General features: G+C 33.8%; 1 protein-coding gene across 2 annotated transcripts in view; it reads right to left on the reverse strand.

Moving 5' to 3' along the window:
- The window catches only part of Moe (moesin), an 84,252-nt gene that overhangs the window by 50,948 nt on the left and 16,781 nt on the right, over nt 1-16,523 (reverse strand). Inside the window, exon 1 of one of the 2 annotated variants that reach the window (XM_088268366.1) lies at nt 12,295-12,558. The exons of the other annotated variant lie outside the window; for it this stretch is intronic. Coding sequence (XP_088124492.1) covers nt 12,295-12,315 — 21 coding nt within the window. The 5' untranslated portion in view covers nt 12,316-12,558. Of the gene's footprint in view, nt 1-12,294; nt 12,559-16,523 lie in introns of those variants that run through there. 2 annotated transcript variants of the gene reach the window in all.

The raw sequence follows: 16,523 nt of genomic DNA on the forward strand, positions 1-16,523 counted from the left end.
TCTATTAGTGTGTGCCTTAGTTCGCATTACCACAGCCTATCATACAATTAATGCCTATTTTACGGCTAAAAAATATTAGTCCTGGGAGTTTAGAGCTTTAGAAAAAATATTTCGATTAAAAATAAATTGCAAACGCAATAAGGATAATGCGATGCTTTGAAATTTTAAACAAGACAGTTGGCAGAGGGAATTTGATTGAGATGAGTTGTTTTCAAGTAGTACCAAGTTTATAGGTACTAAACGTTATTTTTAATTTAAATTTCACTTAGTAAATACCATAATTCATTAAAATCTACTATGACACGTGTTTTGCTACGCTCTGCATCGTTTTCAAACAGCGTATGTGAGTTGTGTCCTTGGAACGTCGAAGGATGAAGAGGAGGTAAATGCTGTTCTAATTTTATCAGTAATCATGGATAATAAGGAAGGTTTTTAGTCATTGTCACATTGTCAATTATGGGTTAGTAATTATTTATATTTTTACGAATTTCTATTGTTTCAAAATGTTGAAGTTTATGACTTTCTTCATGACAATTTTAGGAATTCTACGTTACTGTTGTTATATGTGCTATTGTACATTATGACTAACAAACGAGGAAATTTTTATTAAAAATAAATTAACGGAAATGGATATAATAATCGCTGCGCAATATTCGTGAGCAAATAACGACCATAGACACGAGTGTTTACACGATGACAAAATAACCGCTTTGTGAGAATGATGTGACTGTATGAAGTGTAGCGATGTGGCAAATCGTGAATGTGAATGAACAGAATCCGACCCTGACTAACCGTCGTTCGATATGACATCACTTATCTAAATAATTGTTCACCAGACGTAACCCGCAAGGATCACGGACGAATTTTATGGCCGTTATTCTTCGCGTCTACTCTGCGCTAAATCTTCGCGGAGGGCAAAGCGAACGAGAAATTAAATACCAATATTATTAATCTATAACCGTTATAGGGATCAGAGCCCATGTCAAAAAAATAAAAGCCATTTTTCTTAGTACCGTGTATTTTCTTAGCGCCTGAGCATCACGCTCGAATATATTTGCAAGAAAATTGCGAAATCCATTCTCGAATATATTGCAAAAAACATAAAATACGTAACATAAAGACCCCGTGGCGTAGTTGGGTAGACGCTCGACTGCGAAACTGGCGTCGGCGTCGCGGGTCGATTCCCACCAAGTGCAAAATAAATCCAATTGGTCTGGGTATTTGTGATGTGTGTTTCACAATTACCTTCCCTATTCTTAATATCCTACCTGCAGACAAGTCTCTAAAAGAAGAAGCTTTGCGGGCTATTCCTTTTTTTTTAAGTTAAAAACATGCATAGTATTTCCTGGCGTATTCAAGCGTACTTTTTTTAAAGTGTTTTTTTTTTCTAGTTTTTTCATCACGGATTAATTTATAGATTTACTTATCTATACTGCCGTACCTATAAAATAAGAGGACTGAGTCCTAATATATTAAACCATAATATAAATTTGACACATATTTTTTAGTAAAAATCGTTTTTACAATAGATAAAATTATATTTATGACTTTTTGTATTCTATGAAGAGTTAACATTTTTACTATGATAGTTCTCTGGACGTTACGCAAATCTCATTGGAGGTTTAAAGTAAAAATAAACGAGGCTCTTTCATTCCGAATGTAACACTTAGGTAATTTGGTAATCCACAATACCAGACGGTAATTAAAGTGTGTGTACAAGATACATACGGTAATTTCCAGAAATGAATATGCAACACACGACAGTAAGGGTGATTCACGGTTTTGTTTCTAGAATAAATTTGCACATCCGACACATTTCCTTTCATCGGAATAAAAAAAGCTACTAAAAACCCGATGGAACGGCAGATGTTCGTCGGTAAATAAACAGAATAAACGTTGGAGTCACACAAGCGACCTTACAAATCATCCAAATCCTAGTCGTTCGCCTATCTTCGTATCTGTGGTGTAATCATGAAGCTATACAGTGCCCTGCCACAATATTATGATCGCCAGATTATTTATTCATACATTCTTAAATACCATAAATAATACAAACCAAGAATATTTACTGATTTTAAAAGGTTTTTTTTCATTATGTTTTTTGACATCTCATCAAAGATGAAGAAGAATATGGAAGTCTGGGCATTTATGGGACTGACGACCGTCATAGGCTGGTTTAAGTGATCAATTTACACACGTGTAACATTCATCAATTCGACCCATTAATGACAACCACATTACTCAAATTCTATATACATGAACCAATTTAGAAACTTTGTTCTTGAATCACTAGAACTTCACTAGAGACATCTATTGGTGAGATGTAAAGAAGCTTTTTACTAAGCAGAAACTCTTATATTAGTATGTGAGGTCCGAATCCTGGATTATAATCACACACATGAGAAACGCCAGAAAATACCATTTTCATTTTTATTACTTAAGCTTATAATTTGACCAGATATATTTTTAAAACATTTTGAGTGTGTCCTAATACTTGTTCACAAAATCTGGATTATCTCCAATTACAGGAGTTATTTTCAATTGTTGGCATAAAGGGAAAGTATTGAAAAATAAATAGTATTGGAAACGATGCATGTCACTAAAAACATGCTTTTACTAGACAAAATGGTAGTAAAAAAAAGTAAAAAAACTTTAAATTAAAATATAAAAAATAGCATCAACGGACTTGTTATCCCGGAAGTACATTAACGCAAGCGGGAAGCGACAGGTGCTACCCCAACGTACCCTTTTCACCTGACGCCTATACAATAATAATATTACCTGTTCGTCAGTTTACTCGTACGAGGGAATCGAGTTTAAATTTAAAACATTTAGAATTTTGTAAACTTGGATAGGAAATTGTCATGCATCAAGATAGGAAAACAGTGTCTAATGATGAACTGGTTAAAATGAGCATGAAAGATTGAGGCAAGTCGACGAGTCGAAGAGGCGCTTCCTTGCATTTCAAATACGGAATATCCGTCTGAAATAGAAAGCAGATGTCGCTTGAAAGGAGTTTGAGTAAAAATATATCAATATTTTCAATCATAATGATTTATTGGAATTATGAAAAAAATGCTAGACTAAGAGAAGGTATTTTGTTGAAAAAGTATTGCAAAATATATAATGCAGAGGCAACCAGTCGTTGATTCGACTCCCTATTTGTAAAACTATCAAATAATACAAGTTTTTCGTATTTTTGTTTAAATATATTTTGTGGGAATCGCTAATCGAACTGCCTTTATAACGAATTGTACCATATACGTATAGCGAGATTTCACAACAGTTCGTTTTATGGCCTACATGAGTGTCAAATTATTTGATAGACGAATCGATCAAATCATCCACTTTACTGTAATGTTTAGTTCCATAGTTAGGGCCTCTTTATATCGGCTGTCCAAACTCAAAACACAGTAAGGGTAATTTTTTTTGTAGTACGTTTTTTTGCATTTATGGACTAAGTAGATTCTACTTAGTCCAAAAATGCAAAAAAAACGTACTACAAAAAAATGTCCCTTACTGTATTTTAAGTTTGGACAGCCGATATGTATGTTGAATGCGATGAAGATCAAAATTTCGCAATACGACTTATCATGGAGTACCTTTGGATCGCAGTCAAGCTCGAGGAATGTAACAATGCAGTGAAAACTTTCATTTCTCATAATTAAGATTCTGAGTAAACGGTTGTTCGTAAATTGCCACGATTTGTTATATTTAACACGACATAAATACAGGTCATTAGAATAAAATCACAATAAAATAAAAATCTCAAATATTTTTCTTTTGCAGAGCATCCGCCATTTATTTTGTATTGCCGATATAACGACCTTTAAGCTTGAAGTTTGAAGGATTGATTTATAGATACATATTATGATAAAATTGTTCATACCAAATATTCTTGTTTAAAAAATATTAATGTTTATTTTATTTGAAAAATTTCGATACTTAATTTTATTTGGTGTTCAGCCATGACATAAAAATACGAATGATTACTTTTAATGAAATAATGCGTGGTTATTCAATTGCTTTAACTTTTTATGGATACTAGCGTTAAAAATGTAACTACACGTTTCAAAGTTGGAGTAATGTTGTAGTAAAGAACAAATAATACATAACAAGAAGACACCTACTCTGCTGTCGTGAGAAGTGCGGCATTAATAAAAAGGTTTTTTTGGGATCATGGGAGTCATTCAGTATTGAATTTCCTATAATTTAAAAAGGATAGCGATTTAGTATCATCGGTTTCAAGTTGAATTTGCAGGACCAGGTATATTCAACAATTTGACCATTATCTCTACATTTCGTCCATTATACTAAAACCACCTTGTGTAGATACCGCACTTGTCCTCATGGCTTTAGTACGTGTATAATGCATACTAGATCTCAAGAAAACTTAAAAGCGGAACAAATTAATGCAAATAATTAACGAGTTAATTTATTTCATTACTACTAAATCCGCTTCAGGCTAAAAACCTCATGAAGTTATCTAACATCGAATATTATGTAAAATTTGGAGAATTTTAGCGCAAACGGTTCAAGGTTTGAATAAACACTCGCGTTTAACACAGAATATTTTATCGATATCCGAAAATAAATGAGGCTGTCTATTGTGATGGAAATATGGAATTCGGGATATGAGATTACTTTCTGAATGTAAGATACGTTGTGATAACAATAAAATCTTGTTAAATACCTATGTGGGATATCCATTTGTGGGGTGGAATCCACCATTTGTGTTGAAAACATATTGTATGCGAAAATATTTGTTTCATCGCATTATAAAGTCATTTAAAAAAAACAGGCCCACATATTTCACTCTCGATCTGACAGATATCAATATCATTTTGTATATTTATTTTGCGTGGGAGGAAACCGCGAGACGTTTTCACGGTAATAAATTAATTTCAAAGTCGATATTACCTGGAACTAACAATAAATAACAAGTTATCGAATTTCCATTAAAATAAAAGATTTAAAATAGAAAGTGTCGTGGCAGAATGGCCAATATTAATGGACCCCCTGAAGTATGGAATAATTGAGAATTTCTATGACCATGATGAAGTGGATTATTCCACGTAAATGGCTGCTCAATTGAATCTGTAATTCAATTAAGCGAGTGAACCTTGAGATACGCCACTAGAGAAATTGTAAAACTGCTACAGAGAGAAAATCTTGCGCAAGAACAAGAGATGCATACGAAGATCGTTTTTTTTTAGTAAACCGAGACAAATAATTAATATTGACACAAATTGTAACTAAGTACTTATTCACAATATTTATATGTGCGACTCAAGAATTCAGCCTCAAAAATTCCCTGCAATAATTGATTTCAATTCATTTGCTTGGGAATTATACAGCTTGGAAAAAAAAGGCAATGATAACAGCCAATTAAATAATTCCACATATATGCTATGAATATTGTTGTATATTAAGAGAGAAAAAAGGGAAGAGATGGTGGGTGTGTGTAAGAATATGTGATGATTGATAAGAAATGCGTCAATCTTTTTCAAAGAGTTTCAATATTTTGTAGTAACATAATATTTACGGGACGTAATTTTCATATTCTTTTCTTTATCCTTCCATTTTTTAATTTTCAAACATATCATTGATATGAAGGCTCTGTGGATTACTCCTTATTTTTAATGCAGCTTACAGATTCAATAGGTCATTGAGCCAAGCAGCAAGATCTAATTTCAATTGATTAGTTGTGTTTTGAAAGTGTTGCTAAGGGTTTTGGAGACTTATTTTAGTAGTAAAAAGTTCGTAAACCTGTTTATAGGAAATCGACCCCAATTTTTTAGTTGACAGATTGTACTCATATAGTTGTGGACTTCAGGGTTGAAGGGAAACAAGTAACTTCTATAAATACATGCATTTTTTACATGCTTGGTAAATAAACGAGGTAATAAACGCTTCATGCTAACGTTTTAAAAGTTTCGCAGTGTACAATAGATTTACCGAGAAATTCATATCTAACAGTACGTGTAACAAATCACCGAGTCCATGACTCATTGTTCGGGTCAGGTAAATGTTATTGCTAAACTTTCGCGTCGGCTCCATGCAACATCGGCATAAAAATGCAAAACTCCCAAGACAGCAGACGCATTGTGAATTGTAAACAAAGCCTTAACCCAATTCCTCCGGTGGTTTGAATGACTATTCGTGTTGCGAGTACAAATATAACATCATTCAATGAAATTAAACACATTAATTTCGATCAAACGAGCGATCGTGCGCTAGCTCTGAATGCATCATTCAATTAGGCTTCGAGTATAACCACTGCAACTAACTCTAACGTTATCATCTATTTGCAAAATTTAACATTCTGAAATACGTTTCTTCTATTTCTTCTTGGCGTAGGCCTTGTGGCCTTTTAAAAAAGTGGGATTAGCCTTCTGTTATATCGATTCCTAACTGTCAATTCATTTCTTTGGTGGTCTGTCCGGGTTGGTCGTGCAGTGCAATGTGGGGGAGTCTGGATAGTTCCATTCTCCTCACATGCGCATACCATTGTCTTCCTCGTTACCTTCCCCACCTAACGACATCTTCGATCTCGCATATTTCTCTTATCCTTGTGTTCCTCATTCTATCTCGTAGACTCCTTAAAATCTTCATTTCTGACACTCTTAGCCGGTTTTTTGTTACTGCGGTGTCCGCTCTGCATTCGATCCCATATGTCACGATGGGTCGTACACAAATTTTATATATTGTACAATAGTAAAATTTCTCTTCAACGGCAATCCCAACTCTCGATAGTCTATAAATAAACTGACAATGTGATGAGGTACAATACAGAGAAAAAAAACTTTTAGGTACACATACGAGTAGACCATCTCTGACGTATTCATCGCTTATTCGCTACACATTTTCGAACTAGCCAACTGTCTATTCACTATTTACTATTTATGGGACACGAAAAGAACTTAACAAAGCAAACGAATTATCGGTAAAGGTGTTGGTAAGTTTTACGGCGAAAGCACATAATACTATTGTAGCTAGAGCTTCTGAGGGGAGGGTTGCTTCTGTCTTGTTCATTGAATGAATCTAAAAAATTACCAAGAAAATAATATAGATTTCTAAAAAAAATACAACAATGTTGGTCAATATTTTTATAGAAAATATATGCATTAGTAAAAAATATTACTTGTTAAAAATTGTGCATCATCACCTTTCTTAAATGACTGTCGTCATTACGTCCTTGAATGAACACACATGGACATTGAACATCAAGAGATAAGAATATCATAACATAAAAAGGCGAATGATTGAAAAAAAATAATGCATACAATTATCGTGAACGTCTCTGGAAAAAAATACATTTTGAAAGTTACCTAAATATGACCTTTTTTTAATTACCTAACGTCCAAGTGACTCTGAAATCTAGCTACGGCTTATGCAACACCGTTTATCATGTCCCTACTCAGGCTTCAACTTTATAAGTTTTATAGCCTATGCCTACTCGCGAGTGGATTTACTCTTTATGTTTAAAGTTACTATAATTTCATGTAATTGATGAGTGAAAATTCTAGGCAAAAACACTCGCTAAATATGACGTGTATTTTTATAACGAATTTGAAATCTGTGAACATTTGTTAGTTTAAGGTACACCGATCCGCGTTCATTCAGTCTCGAGTGTACTTTAGCATTTGAAGAAATCCGGTTTTTTACAAACGAATATGAAATAAAATTAATTTGCTTTACAGTGTCAGGACAGCGAGCCATCTGTGTTTAGCTTCACAGCGGTTTGGGCCGTTCCTAATGAAAAGAGCAAAAATTCAAAGCCAGCCTGAAATACCCGGCCGTCACGGGATATTTATTGGCGAGTCATTGCAGCTTCTTTCTATAACCATACCAGATGATTCAAATAAATTCATATTTAAAAACCGAGCGGAATTAGGATATTTTACAAACGATGGTTGACCAAAAAAATTGTATCGCAGATCATAGACGCATAAAAAAGGCGTTGCTAAGAAAGAGCATTCGAAGGAATAATATTAACGTATTATTTTTTGACATCTCATCAAAGATGAAGAAGAATATGGAGGTCTGGGCATTTACGGGGCTGACGACCGTCATAGGCTGGTTTAAGTGATAATTCATATGAAAAATAACTCCTATAATTGGAGATAATCCAGATTTGTACTCACTCGAAATGTTGTAAATATTTTAACTCTCCTTATCATTCATCGTTCACTTTGTGTAATACCACTTTAAATAAGGTGGTGTTACACAAAGTGAACAATGAATGAAAAGGAGAGTGTTATATTACTTTTACAATAACACAAAGTTAACAATTTTAAAATACAAAAAAAATATAATAATATTACTTACTTAAAAATATAATAATATCAATTACGGCTTTTAACATGCGGAGCGAATGGATAACGAGAGAATGATTTATATTTGGCAACTGTGAGCGGGAGAACAGAACGAGGACGGCCGAAAAAGACTTGGCAAGATCATCCAATCAGAACCTAAAATCTGGTGATGTCAAAAGTCTGCGTAATCGGAGGGCATGCATGACTAGATGTATGGACGCGAAGGAAGCGAGGAGTGTATGTCAGGACAGAAGAGTGTGGCGTTCCATCCTCTCTGCCTACCCATGCGGGGAAACTACGTGATGGTAGCAGTAGTTTTTATTTATAAACATAAATAATTGAAAAAAAAAACTATTAGCTCCAGTGTGTTCGAATGCCTAACATATTAATAAGAGTTAAAATAAATTCATAAAAAAAAAACTCTTTGAGGTCTGTTAAAAAAATATGATAGGTATTCTTAACCAAAGGTTGATTTTAATATTCATAGTATAAGACGTGATATATATAAACATTGATCTGACATTTAAATTTTACAAGGAAAATTGTAAAATAAATTATTTGAAAACATAACACGAGTGTAATGTGATTGAATTCATATTGGTAATTTAAAATATTATTTTTAAGCAAATTTTCTAATTTGAGTCGAACTATGAAGAGCATTTCTGAAATTTTATCAATTGATGTGTAACATTTACCAATTCTACCCGTGATTAATGTTACACGTCTGTAAAGTGATCACTTAAACCAGCGTATGACGGTCGCAAGCCCCGTAAATGCCCAGACTTCCATATTCTTCTTCATCTATGTTGAGATGTCAAAAAATAATTTGAAAAATAACTCCTGTAAATGGAGATAATCCAGATTTGTGAACAAGTATTCGGACACACTCAAGATGTTGTAAGTTTTACTCGGTAAACACCACTATTACTAGCAAAAGTTGCGTTTACAAGTAAAACTTAAATTGAAAAATAAAAATAAATCTGAGCACTGAATTAACTTTTTTAAAATTACCTAACGTCCAAGTGACTCTGAAATCTAGCTACGGATTATGCAACACCGCTTATCATGTCACTACTCAGGCTTCAACTTTATAAGTTTCATAGCCTATGCCTACTCGTGAGTGGATTTACTCTTTATGTTTACAGTTACTATAATTTCATGTAATTCATGAGTGAAAATTCTAAGAAAAAACACTCGCTAATTTAATGCCTTAGGATTTTCACATAAAATCTTCTTCGTCTTCCTGGCTACATCCCAGCTTATTGTCCTTTTAAACTGCTGGGGTCGGCTCTCCTCGTCCTCAGGTTATAGGTCCTTCTGTCCTGGACAACGTAACCTAGGCCAGTGCTCCGCAACTGGTGTGCCGTGGCACACTGGTGTGCCGCGAGCCGGATACAGGTGTGCCGCGGTCAAATTAATGTATTTAACATTTTATAATTATTCATTACGTATATACACAGTGACAAAATAATTTTGTCAATTTTTTGGTATGTAGAAAAGAATAATTATTATAACAAAGTAGTTTTGTCAATGGTCTATATTTTTTACCTGTATATTTTAGCTTTTGGTGTGCCGCGGAATTATAGGAAGAATTTTGGTGTGTCGTAGGTGGGAAAACGTTGCGGAGCACTGACCTAGGCCATGCCTTCGAATCATGTTATCTTTCTGCATCACCCATGAATTCCTCGGACTTCCTCTAGATAACTTTCGAGGAAGATCCATTTCTATTGCCTGGTTAACTACATGTTCGGGTTCTCTGCGTCCTATATGCTCATACCATCTCAATTGTCATTCCTCTACCTCTCTATTAATGTCTGTTACGCCTAGGCTTCCGCGAATGCGTGAACTCTTTATTTTCACATCAAATATTAAAAATAATTTTGTAATAGACCAAACATAGATTTTGAATCATTTAAAAATTATTAACTAACTAACCATCACGCCGCTTCCCCGCAGGGGTAGGCAAAGAGAATAGAGCGCCACACCACTCTGTCCTTGCAAACATTCTTCGCCTCTTCAACGTTCATGCATCTCCTCATACATACCCGCCGATTGTTACGACTCCTAACCTGACCACTTTCAAGTATTTGGCATACCTGATCGTGCCATGTTTTTCTCGGTCTTCCTCTGCTTCTTTTCCCGCTAACATTCGCCTCATAAATTTGTTTTACCGTATTTATTTATTGACTTGGCGTTTAATTTGTAAAAAATTAATACATAAATTGTTTTACCGTTCTTTCCTCACTCATTCGTTCTACATGTCCAAACCATCTCAACACACCTTTCTTAATTTTATCGATAATGCTTATCTCAGCTTTGCATTCCGTCCTTATTTCACTATTCGTACATCTATCATACATCGTTTTGTCGCACATTCTTCTGAGAGATCGCATTTCGACTGCATTCAGTTTACTTTCATCCTTCTTTTGCCAACTCCATGTTTCACTTCCATACATTAGAGTTGGAACCAGGTCTCCGTTGTGCACGTTAAAAATTACTAATGTGCCAAATAAATGTGTCGCAAAATTATGACACTAGGTTGTAAAAGTGAGAAACAATGTAATAAAAAAAGTATAGAAGGTTAAGCAAAGAATACTTGTGCAATATTTGTTCTGTCTTCGGGTAATGTATGCTCAATTAATATTCCGACACGGATCGTTGAAAGACAGATGAAAGTCTGGGAGGCGTAGGCGTTCAATTAAACAATGAATGATTATTGAAAATGTAGCAAAAATTAATAGGGGAGTTGACATCATCATACAAATAAAAAAACTAGTAAAATAATAAAATAAAAGTGTGTATATTGAAAATAACGCGTAGATAGATAAGTTGTATTATGTTAATTCGATTTTTATCTAAAGACCTTGTATTCGTTAAGTCACAACATAGTTTTCTTAAAATCCAAGCTACATTTTACGTAATGGATTTTTTTCTTAAAACATTTTTTGGCGTTGAATAAATAAGTTTTTCTTCAAAATAAATATATGGTTTTGAAAAGAAAACAGTTATTGAAAGGAAAGGAGTTATATAAAACATATAAAAATATATTTTTTTAATGTACATATTTACACCATAAAAAACGATCTCTTTTTGCTCGCTATAGCCGAGAAGTTGAATAAATGTATGGAGAAAATCATTTACCAAACTAGCAACGAATGTTTTCTCGTTAGATCTCGCTATATCCGTGCTCGTAATAATTGAGTTCGACTGTATATTCTAAAAAACGAACAAATATCCTATATAGATTTTTTTTAAATCGGACGCGAAGAGACGTGTGACCTCTCCGGTGGTCGGCCGGTAATTGACATCTGTATTTGCGTTGTATCCCCTTAAGGACGTCAGCGGTTAAGACGCTTTTTATTTATTGAAGTAGGTACGTAAACGTGTAAAAACTAAGAGATACTAGTCACAGATTGCGGACAATTTCGCGTGACGACTTTGAAGCAAACTTAAGAATTAAAAAAAAAAATACATTAAAGCGGTGAGATTTTATGTATAAAAAAACAATAGGGCTTATTAAAATATTATTATATAAAACTACAAGATTAAACTGATAGTAAAGAAACATGCAAGGCACGTTGCTGCAAAAAAAACTCGAATAGGTGCAATGATATTCTTACATTTAAAACCGTCTTACATTTTACAATAGCAGGTATGATTTTAAGTCTGAGTTTAGACAGTACTTCCAGCTGTGAAAATTAAATGCTTGGTAGTTGAGATTAAAAAAGAATAGGCATTGTGTAAAATAATATAAAGATAACGGGTAAATATCTTATCTCTAAGGAGCGATAAAATTACATAAGGCTATTTTTAAAAATGACAAAATCGCGCATAGGAAAATTAACCAAACCGTGTGGGGACGGAAAAATAATACATAATACTCTACACGAAATCGAGATGTATTTGAAAGTTACCGAAGGTATGAAAATTTGCAATCGGTACTCAAGACGAGTCGCGTATCGCGAAGAGACGTTACCTGCTTTCCGCCGGCAACCATGTTGCTGCCGTATCTTCACCGCAGGAAAGGAACTTTAGTCGAACTGCTGAGCGTCACCGTGGCCCTGTGGGCACGCTATCACACCTGTCACGAGTGACAGTTCACTGTCACAAGATAAAATAGGATAAACCACACAGAGGAAACTGACTAGCGCGAGACGACCGCGGCGGCGGGAGGTTAAAATGCAACTGAATTTTAAATTTCTAGACGCGTCGCGGACGGTTGGATGCGCCACGCTCGAATACTCGGTAGTGTGGGGGACGCGGGGACTGTTCAACCACTGGAAATTTTGAGGCGATGTGCGCGTGCGCGGACCGAATTCAAACTGGCCAATAGGAAGCGTTCCCGTAAGGCTTCTCTCGACAGAGTGGAATTTCCATGTTATTTATTTTATTTTGTGTGTTTTGTAAGTTACCTGCATAACCTGTCCAAATGGAGAGCTTTTTAAACTTGAAAATATAAGGACATGATAAATCAAATAACCCCTTTTCTCTTACACGCTTTTTTGAAGGAATATTTACATTTACGACGAAAATCCCTGCTATTTAAAGCTTTTAGCCTGAATAAAATACCCGCCTTAACTATGTTAACATATTAAATACTTAACATATTAAACTTAACTTAAACTTAAGTTGAATTTACTTTTAAAGCCGCATATATATGACAACACAAAAGTCCGCCTCGGTAGTGTAATGGTCAGCACGCTAGGCTACCATGCTGGAGGTCCCGGGTTCGATTCCCAAGAGGGTCAAAATAAATATTTGTGATATTTTAGTCTAATATTTATTTAATGTGACCCTGGACTGGTACCTGAAGCGGAGGGCTGATCACCTTTCCTTCGTGTATTTAACGATCAAGATAACACTGCTTCTATATTATGCTGTGCCCTATGCACCATTGGGTGCGGATAAGGGTAAGAAGAATATATGACATTAATATATACATAAAGTTACATATAAACTTTACAGAACGTTGAAAATTTTATAATAGGCATCATTAAATCAAAATTGCATATTATATTTTCGAGTTAACGTTTTTTTCCAGTACACCCACGATATCTAATATACCCATTTTTCAACTCAATACTATTTTCAAGTAACCCTTAGCGGTTTGTGTTGTGAATTTGGAATTGAGTTGAAGCCGAGTTGCATCGAACATGGAATGACTCGAGACTTCCGCGCATTCACAAGACTCATTTAGTGGTGCACTGAGCACTTCAATTCAGCAATATTATCGAGATCATAAGTTACTTGGAAAAAAACGTTAAACAGCGCATTAACTGAAAAAATATATAACCATAGTAACAACAACAAAAAAACGATAATATATACATGTATGATTTCGAATCGCCTAATGTTACATAGTGTTATAATAAAATTACATATAATACATTATAACACATGTAAGTTACATAGGTTTAAAAAAAATAATTTAAAAAGAAAACATTTTTTATAACCCTATCTAACTCCTGGCGGTAGGCAATTTGCACAGCCGATGAAAACAGAAAACCTTTGGAAAAGTCACTGGAAAAAGACAATTAGAAGACAACAAAATCTCTGTAATCTGTCATCTCTTCTCCATTTCCTTTCCAGTATACTTGTAGTATAAATCTAGTTCACCCTTCACCTACCGCACTTACTCATCTGTATCACGTAAAATATATTACAATCCTATCTCGGATATAGAGCGCTTAATATGTAACGTTGTCCTTTTTAAATCAACGATCATGTTGACACCGCGTCGATCCGATGTGGTGTCCTATGCACCATTTAGGTGCGGTAGGGTTACACAAAAGATATGAACTGATTAAATTTTGGGACATTATTAAAAATTATTAATATATATTGCAAACGAATGTTTCAAACATTCGTTTGAAAATGCCATAACTAGACGAAACAATTGTCACAATATATATTGTATATTAAAAGCATTCATAACTTTGTGGTATGGTTATAAAACACTCTCCTTACCATCCATTGTTTACTGTGTGTAATACCACTTTTTACAGTTATTTGTGACTACCGGTTTCAGAAAATTATTCCATCATCAGGTCATTAAAACAGAATGATTACGAATTGACATTTGTATTAAAATAAAATTTTTGAAAGAGAGAAAGACGACAAATGAATCACAATGGGAATATTTTCAAAAGTGGACGCGAAGTTAAATTTAGTTGGTTATTTATTATGGATAAGTCTTAATTTATTTTTTGAAAATATTCCCATTGTGATTCATTTATCGTCTTTCTCTCTTTCAAATTTTTTATTTTTATACAAATGTCAAATCGTAATAAATTTATTTTAATGACCTAATGATGGAATCATTTTCCGAAACCGGTTGTCACAAATAATTGTTTAAAAGAGTGGTATTACACAAAATAAACAATGGATGGTAAGGAGAGTGTATTATTATTACAAAACTTTATTTAAAAACCCTAAAATGCACACCAAGTCCTACCAAAATTAATTTTTAGATCGAGCCTGCGATATGTGCAATGTAATGCTTAATGAAATGGACATCAGTAATGTTTCTTTTAATACGTTTAAGAGAAAAATTGTTGATGTCTATTTGACTAGTTGATAAAGAAAATTTCTATTATTTTATTCTCAATATTATTAATATTTAAAGCATTTACTTTGTGGTTAGTCATTTTTACTTATTTTTTTTTTTACAAAAATGTTAATTAAACTAGTATATAACCACTCACCGAGATTTTTACGTCTACCGGTTTCGAGACGTACCCGTCTCTTCGTCAGGACAATCACTAACACAGCATGCAAACAATACTACCCTTCACCACCATAGCACCATTTACACACTCAAAACTACACAAAATGTCTAACACATGCGATTTTTGGTCGACCCGAAGACCAACATGCACTATAGTTTTCAATACAGACATGCGTTACGAGCCGAGGTTAACCGTACATTAAAATTAGACTAGGAATCGAATCTACTTATATACTTGTAGAATGAAAGGAGTGGGGGGGGGGTTCGAATTGGATATTAACGAATCGTATTTAACCGATGTCGAATCAAACAGTGGACTATATGTAAAATTTATTTGGTTGTTAATTAGAGGAATATATTTTTTTAATTTTTTTTTTATTATTTGATAAAATCGTGTAATGTAAGTTTATTATAAAGTTATACTTTTATGTACATGACAGTTTATTTTTATTTTTAGATTACATAAGTAAAAACCTCTAATTGGAATGTTATTTTTGTTAAATATTCTGTTGGTTTTCATATAAATAAATAAATTACTGTATAATATTTTGTTACAGCACGCCTTTTTCGTTAAAGGAATACGCACTAGTCGCCTTTTGGCTGTCGATTGAAGCGTGTACATTGTTTTTCACTGCGAACAATAATATCCCTAGTCGTGTGAAAATCACAATTTATCATTATTGAAGCGAGAAAATAAGATATCCGTGATACCTCAGGAGAAGCTATCTTCACACGCGTCGCGCTGTAATAGGAGAAATTCTAGTATACTCGGATATACCATCGTCCCGTACAAAAACATACGATTACGTATCAAAAATATACCCGATTCACATATAAAAATAAGTCATTTCAACAAGCAAGGTTTATATTTTAAATGTTTAAATCAAACAATGATTTTTACAGTATACTAAATAGTATTTTATTGTTAAAAACATATAAAAATCAAATTTATGACAATCGTTTTGCCTTGTTATGGTATTTTCAAATTAATGGACTGATGGTCTATATATAGCTATACAATTCTAGGTACTTAAGTAATAGTTTTAACATGTGCAGTAATGATTTACAGGAGAAAACAATAGTTAATGGGGCATGTAGGTTCGTATACTTATATTCTAAAGTAGACTCTAAAAAGCAGTGTTTGATTTTAACATTTAAAATATGAATTGAAATGGAGTTCTACAAATTAAACGCCAAACCTTTTTGTAAGGTACTTTATCGATTTGAACTTAATCATTAATGTATCATGAAGGCAGACTTGCGCTTCAGGGTGATATTAAAATTAGTGTTTTTTTCTTCTCATTACTTATTACTGTCTTGGTAATTGAATCTAGGACTCTGAATGCACCGTGACCAAACTTGGTAACCAGAACGCTACAAAGGCGCACAAAAGTCTAATGACGGGTTTTGGATTAACACTGTATTTTAGATAAGATTAATCTCTCAGTCGATTGTCAAACACCTCTCATTGTTACACG

Source organism: Brachycentrus maculatus, unplaced genomic scaffold, assembly GCF_059751285.1.
Source record: "Brachycentrus maculatus isolate JH-2025_06_01 unplaced genomic scaffold, ASM5975128v1 h1tg000322l, whole genome shotgun sequence".
Lineage (NCBI taxonomy): Eukaryota > Metazoa > Arthropoda > Insecta > Trichoptera > Brachycentridae > Brachycentrus > Brachycentrus maculatus.